The 7,816-nt window shown below is 36.6% G+C and overlaps 1 protein-coding gene across 3 annotated transcripts in view; it reads right to left on the bottom strand.

The window, feature by feature from the left end:
- Positions 1–2,071: 2,071 nt before the first annotated feature.
- Positions 2,072–7,816, bottom strand: part of HIF1A (hypoxia inducible factor 1 subunit alpha) — a 52,835-nt gene continuing 47,090 nt past the window's right edge. For all 3 annotated transcript variants that reach the window (XM_019009771.3, XM_019009770.3, XM_055361794.1), the window contains exons 13-15: positions 5,436–5,544; positions 4,449–4,575; positions 2,072–3,396 (exon numbers count right to left, since the gene is read on the bottom strand). In XM_019009771.3, coding sequence (XP_018865316.1) covers positions 3,245–3,396; positions 4,449–4,575; positions 5,436–5,544 — 388 coding nt within the window. In that variant the 3' untranslated portion in view covers positions 2,072–3,244. The remainder of the gene's footprint in view (positions 3,397–4,448; positions 4,576–5,435; positions 5,545–7,816) is intronic.

Raw genomic sequence — 7,816 nt, 5'->3', positions numbered from 1 at the left:
CATTCACTACCTTGTTAATTTGAGTTGTCTCCATAACTGGAGATCTCAATCTCTAGTTCAAATTCAGAACCCACTAAATAGCACTTGAAAACACTTTTATTCGTTTCTATTTATGCCCTGCCACTCCTCTTAGGACATTCCCTTCATGTGTTATGTGATCTCATTACTTTCAAGTGACATCGGATCCTCAGTTTTCCACACCTCCATTGCCGCCTTCTGTTTGCTATGTAAACAAACAGTTAACAATGGAGAAAAGGGTATGTTCAACTGGATTGGCTAGCACTGCAGGGTGGTTAGCGCCATGGACTTTGGAGTCACTTATGGCCACCTCAAAAGCTCCGAGCCTTAGATCACTTCTTCAAGACTATATACTGTATAGATATACTCCTCCCTTATCTGGTACTGCTATGAATGAACTATATATAGCATTTAGATCTCAAATGAAGATTTACCCAAGCTCTAAAAGTAATAGATGGCAGACCAGAATTGTAAGCTTAAGTCTCCTGACTCTAAAGTCAAACTTAGAACAAACTTGGTTTGTTTTTAATGATACTGCATTAAAAAAATTAAAATAGCTTTATTCTTTTTCTTCTGTATTTTTATGGAATAGCTACATTTCTTTTATACTCAGAACATTCTCATCTTTCTGGGTTATGAGCATAAAAGAAATACAGCTGTTTCATAAAGTAAGGAGGGGAGAGGAATATTAAGGAGAGAACAACTATTCTAGGATTATAGTTGCCAGGGTTGGGTTATAAGCCTTGGACAAAACCATTATGAAGAAATCTGTGACGGTGCATAAAATTGGGAAGGGCCAGTTCTACTATTCCGTAGCTTAAAGCACTCCAAGGAGCTTGTTTTCTCAGTGACTGAGCAGTGGGTAAGTACTTGCTTCCTTCCAGCTGTACTGTCCTTTAACGTGGCTTTCCCTTCTCAATGCTTTCAGAAGTCATTTTCCTGAACTCCTGGTCATTACATAATCTGCTCATTTACAAATAGTTTTCAACTGAAGCTAATTTGCTATACAAGAATAATTTTTTGTTTTGTGACCTGTGAATACTAAGCAACCACTTTATTCTAAAATACCACTTCTAGTATACTACTATCTGTAACTAAATGTTGAAGCACTTTGGGTCACAGTGTTTGTGCTTAAGTATACCTGTGCCCCCCCCCCCCAAAATTTTGCACTGAATCTTAGTATTGTTAACTTTTGTTCCAACATTTTCATATAATTGTAATCACTGTCCTCCACTGTAAGATAAAAACAGCTACCTAAGAGATCTGTAGCTCAGTTCCTTTTGTTCAGTATATATACCTCAGGGTACAGGACCTAACGCTCTGGCACTTCCTACATAATTTGTTCACAAAAATAATTTTCTGTACCTGTAGGTGCAGGAATTCATAGTGATTTTTCGGTTTTAAAAAATACCTTTCTACACTGATTTTTAAAAATGAGATTATCAGTATAAAAGAAATACAGCTATTTTGTAAAAGAAAAATACAGGAGAAAAAGGATAAAGCTACTTTGTTTTAAAATGCAGTATCATTAAAACAAAAACAAACCAAATTTGTTCTAAGTTTGACTTTAGAGTCAGGAAACTTAAGCTTACATTTTTGGTCTGCCATCTATTACTTTTAAAGCTTGGGCAAATTATTCATTTGAAGTCTAAATTTATTAATCTGTTAATGGGAATAGATTAGAAATCTTCAGAGAAACTCTAGCCTTTGTAACATTATGTGACTATAATGCTGAGAACTGCTTCACTCATCCCATTCATATTTTAAAAATACTAATATTTTGTGTTTGAGCATTTTAATAGGCTCAGAAACTTAAAAATGATGTGTCTTTTCTAACAACATACTCTTTTCAATGGGATATTATGGTTGTTATTATTTAACATGACATTTAGGGACTCAACATACATTAAGGTGATGGCACTAAGATAAATGTAGAAATAACCAGTACCATGTAATTTTCATAAGTGCTTAAATTGTTGGTAAACAATTTTATGAGTTGGAGGTGTTGAAGCAAATATTATTAATATTTGAACATAAAAGCTGATCAAAGGGGCCTGGTCCACAGAAGATGTTTATTTGATGTAACAAAACAATACAGTTAGTGTTAGATCCAACCACAAAGAGCAAAAGGAATGAAAAATTTGTACAATGTACATAGAAAAAACAAGATATTTACTGTGACAACTATATATTCCTAAAATAATGCTTCTAAAATTACTCAATTATTGAAATCTACATGAAAAAAAGGATGTTAATAGCGACAAAGTGCATAAAATCAAACATTGTATTTTGAGCAAATTAACATACTAGGCAATTTTGCTAAGAATGCATGATTTTTTTTTTCTTGTTTACAGTCTGCTCAAAATATCTTTATACCAACAGGGTAGGCAGAACATTTAGGTTTAATATCAGTTACACAATATTAGCATAAACTTCCACAACTACATAGGGTATTGTTTTCTTTTGAGCTGGCAAAGTGACTATAGAAACATCAGATAATTTCTCTGAATTGAGAATTTTATCCAAATAAATGCCACATACCTTCTAGATATATGCATATCTTTCTATATTATGTAAATGGATTTACCCATTTAAATAATAAACCATACAGCATTTAAGAATCATTATTATATGATTAACAATGTCATGTTCCAGGTTTAACAATTTCATAGGCCAAAAAAAATTTCTTCTTAAAAACTAGTTTTATAAACGCAGAATATATTCCATGAGTAACTGCTGGTATTTTTTAAGAAAATATATTGTGCAATTGTGGCTACCACGTACTGCTGGCAAAGCATTATTATTTATGTAAAATGTGAAAAAAAAGGTGTAAAAATTTTTCAACTGCCTATGATCATGATGAAAGGTTACTGCCTTCTTACAAAAATTATATTGGCATCTTCTTAAAAATAATTCGAAAAAGGGATAAACTCCCTAGCCAAAAATAAATAAATAAAAAGGTGCATTTTTTAAAATGATGCTACTGCAATGCAATGGTTTAAATACCAAAAAACTGAGAAAATGAGCTGTCTGTGATCCAGCATTAAAGAACATACTAAAAAAGAGCATTAATGTAAATTAAGTAGAAAGGGGATCAAAATTGAACTAACCAAGTTTGTGCAGTATTGTAGCCAGGCTTCTAAAATTAGATGTAGAAAATATAAATAGACTGCTTTAGGTAATGAGCCACCAGTGTCCAAAAAAAGGAATGAAATTATGAAAAAGCTCAGTTAACTTGATCCAAAGCTCTGAGTAATTCTTCACCCTGCAGTAGGTTTCTGCTGCCTTGTATAGGAGCATTAACTTCACAATCATAACTGGTCAGCTGTGGTAATCCACTTTCATCCATTGATTGCCCCAGCAGTCTACATGCTAAATCTGAAAAACAAGAGATACCTAAGTATACATTCATCTAGTCAATGAATATTTATTAAACACCCACAATGTGTTAGGTATCATAGAAAATAAAGCAAACTTCTGGAAGGGTTTTTAGTTTACCTGGCAAAACCACAACTATGTTAAAAAGTAAGTATAATCCAGTGATACTGTTGCTGTGTCAGAAATGTTTACAGGATACAATAAAGGCACAAAGAAATAACAATTTGGAAAAAGGCATAAATATGGTTGGCATCAAAGCTGATGCCTGTAATCCTAGCACAGGCTGAGGCAGGAGGATCACTTGAGGCCAGGAGTTTGAATCCAGCCTGGGCAACATAGTGAGACCCCATCTCTACAAAAAGCAGCCGGGTGTGGTGAGGCATGTCTGTAGTGCGAGCTACTCAGGAGGCTGAGGTAGGATGATTGCTTGAGCTTGAGCACAGGAGTTTGAGACTGCAGTGAGCTATGATCATGTCACTGCACTCCAGGCCTGGGCAACAGAGCGAAACCCTGTCTCAAAAAAAAAAAAAAAGTAGTCATAAAAGTTCACAAATTTCAGCTTCTATCAATATTGACAGCACATGGACATAAAATCTCTGTATTAAGACCATTACATGAAATACAGTTTTACTTTTTTTTTTTTTTGAGGCAGAGTCTCACCCTTGTCGCCCAGGCTGGAGTGCAGTGGTGCCATCTTGGCTCACTGCAACCTCTGCCTTCCGGGTTCAAGCAATTCTCATGCCTCAGCCTCCCAAGTAGCTGGGATTACAGGCGCCCGCCACCACGCCCAGCTAATTTTTGTATTTTTAGTAGAGACGGGGTTTCACCATGGTGGCCAGGCTGGTCTCCAACTCCTGACCTCAGATGATCTGGCTGCCTCGGCCTCCCAAAGTGCTGGGATTACAGGTGTGAGCCACCGCGCCCAGCCACAACTTTACTTTTTAATCTTGCTAAGGAACCAATGTCATTCTCACTTAGATTAAAGCTCCTAAATAAAAATGTTTCATGTATTTTGTCTTTGTGATGTTCAAGGTCAAAAAGAATAAACTAACCAGAGGGTATTAAAATAATTGTCTTTTGCTCCATTCCATTCTGTTCACTAGATTTGCATCCTTTTACACGTTTCCAAGAAAGTGATGTAGTAGCTGCATGATCGTCTGGCTGCTGTAATAATGTTCCCTATAAACAGTAAAGTTATTTCAGGTTTAGTTTGTTGAATTTTTGTTTTAAACAACCAAAAACCTTGAAATTGGTGTAAATTTAATAACATTATAGGCAGTTTCTTAAATACTACCCTAAATTATTTTGAATTCTTTCTTATTTGTCATCCATTATGACCATTCTGTCTATAAATACTTTCCAGTTAATTTAGTTTGAAAATATCAGAATGTATTATACCACCACTGACTTACCCCAAAACATAGCAGTTCTTTTTTAAATTAGAGATGGACTCTCACTCTCTTACCCAGGCTGGAGTGCAGTGGCCTGATCTCAGCTCATTGCAACCTCCACCTCCCGGGTTCAAGCTATTCTCCTGCCTCAGCCTCCAGAGTGGCTGGGATTATAGTTGTGCACCAACACGCCTGGCTAATTTTTGTATTTTCAGTAGAGACAGGGTTTCACCAAGTTGGCCAGGCTGGTCTCGAACTCCTGACCTCAAGTGATCCTCATCTTGGCCTCCCAAAGTGCTGGGATTACAGGAATGAGGCACTGTGCCTGGCCAATAGCAGTTCTTTTAATAAGGCAAAGTAACTTAAAGGGAAGAGAATGAGATTGGTGGTGATATTCAGGGTGGAGTAAGGGGAGAACTTCACTTTTTAACTCAAAATACACTGGAATTGTTTGGAATTTTTATACAAGAATGTATTTATTAAACATTTGTATTTTTAAAAACCAGTGTATACAGAGTAAAAAAAACCCAATGTATAACTTCTGAAAATATAACTTTACTATTTGGAAGAAACGTGGAAACACACACACACACACACACATGAAATAGCACATTAGCTAGAAAAGCAAAACCTACTACTCATACTTACAATTCCTACTGCTTGAAAAAGTGAACCATCATGTTCCATTTTTCGCTTTCTCTGAGCATTCTGCAAAGCTAGTATCTTTGGATTTAGTTCTTCCTCAGGAACTGTAGTTCTGAAAAGAAAAAAATTCTAAATGAAAATACAGCTGTTTTTTTTTAAAAAAAATATCCAGTGAGCTCTTTTAAAGAAAATACATAATTCCTTAGTTCTCCAATATTAAGGAATATAATATACATAAGATAACTTTCCTGATCACTAAAGTTTATCACCTTAAAAGTAAAAGCTTAATTTTTTTTTTTTTTTTTTTGGTGAAACAGGGTCTTACTCTGTCAGCCAGGCTGGAGTGCAGAGACATGATATCATCTCTGCTTACTGCAACCAAGCCCTGCCTCTGGAATCAAGTGATCCTCCCACCTCAGCCTCTCAAGTAGCTGGGATTATGGCTAATTTATATATATATTTTTTTGTAGAGACGGGATTTCACCATGTTGCTCAGGCTGGTCTCAAACTCCTGAGCGCAAGTGATCTGCCCACCTTGGCCTCCCAAAGTGCTGGGATTACAGGCGTGAGTACCTGGCCGTCAAAGCTTAATTTAACAGAAAATTTTCTATAGTATGCGTATCCCTATTTTATAAAATAGAGCTGAACACAACTAAATTGACACTATTGTAAAGTCAAAACAGTTAAATATTGTCCTTTTATTCCACCTAATATAACAATGCAGTGATATTGTTGGGACTATTGAAATACAAGATCAATCTCACATTCGTATAGCATTTTCAGTTTATAAAACATTTCAAGTTCATTAGTTCATTTTAACCTTACTTAAGTTCCCAAGATAGATAAGGCAGGCATATCATACCCATTTTATAAATTAGAACCCCTAGGCCTATTGGGTAACTTTCTCAAAGTCCTACTGCTCACTAGTTGTGATATGGAAGTACACTCTAGGTCTCCAGATCCCTACCTCCCCTCCCCTGCTCTTCCCACTATGCTATTTTTCACTCAGTATTGATCTGGTTATCAAACATGAACTATGTGTATCTAAAATTAATATTAAATTGTGAAGAACTGTTCTAATGAGTAAAGTACATCAGCTTTGTTGTATTATTTTGACTTTTCAAGACACCCCACAAACCTTAATGCATAATCATAATGGCTCCTTGTTGTTCCAGATAGTTGAGAATGCCAAATAGGTAAGTGATCTTATTTTGCAGTTTTCTTTGGTTTTTAAAAAATTTCTCTAAAACTTCTATTATATAGACAGGGAAGTTTAAAAATTCTTATATAGATATATTGTCTTTATGAAATGTAACTCAGTCTATTATGTAAATATCATTGTAGTAGTAGTAGTACTTAGTAATTATGTTTTTAATGGTTTATCTTAATTTTTGAAATTCCTTTCATAAAAGTTTTCAGTGTACACTACATTGGAACTAATGTTTAAAAACAGTTGCTAGCTGGGCACAGTGGCTCACAACTGTCATCCTAGCACTTTGGGAGGCTGAGGCAGGTGGATCACCTGAGGTCGGGAGTTTGAGACCAGCCTGATCAACCTGGAGAAACACTGTCTCTACTAAAAATACAAAATTAGCTGGGTGTGGTGGCGCATGCCTGTAATCCCAGCTACTCCGGAGGCTGAGGCACGAGATTTGCTTGAACCAGCGAGGCAGCAGTTGTGGTGAGCCGAGATCCGAGATCACGCCATTGCACTCCAGCCTGGGCAACAAGAGCAAAACTCCGTCTCAAAAAAAAATTGCTAAAGTGACCTGATGTGTTGTTACACTTTGGCTTTGACAAGTACAAGAGAACAGTTGTTCAGAAAACTGGATATCCCATCCTCTGTAGCTGATAGTAAACTGTAACTTATAAGTGATTGTCATTTTTATTACTGTATTCATGCATCTGTCAGTCCAACAACCTTTTTTATTTTTTATTTTTTGAAACCGAGTTTCACTCTTCTCGCCCAGGCTGGAGTGCAATGGCACGATCTCGGCTCACTGCAGCCTCCACCTCCAGGGTTCAAGCAATTCTCCTGCCTCAACCTCCCAAAGTAGCTGGGATTACAGGCACGTGCCACCACGCCCAGCTAATTTTTGCATTTTTAGTAGATCGGGTTTCACCATGTTGGCCAGGCTGGTCTGACACTCTTGGCCTCAGGTGATCCACCCGCTTCAGCCTCCCAAAGTGCTGAGATTACAGGCATGAGCCACTGCGCCCTGCCTCAACAACCATTTATTGAGGAAGTACTACACATTAGGTCATGAGCTAAACATTAGTATCACTAAAATGCCCAAGACACTATGATTGCCCTCGTGGAGCTCAGAGTCAAAAGTGAGTAAGTGACACAGTAAATAAAGTAACGTAAAGTACTTCTGAGTTCA

Source organism: Gorilla gorilla, chromosome 15 (genome assembly GCF_029281585.2).
Source record: "Gorilla gorilla gorilla isolate KB3781 chromosome 15, NHGRI_mGorGor1-v2.1_pri, whole genome shotgun sequence".
Lineage (NCBI taxonomy): Eukaryota > Metazoa > Chordata > Mammalia > Primates > Hominidae > Gorilla > Gorilla gorilla.
The sequence above is the reverse complement of the archived record's forward strand: the minus strand, read 5'-3'. Positions and strand labels throughout refer to the sequence as shown.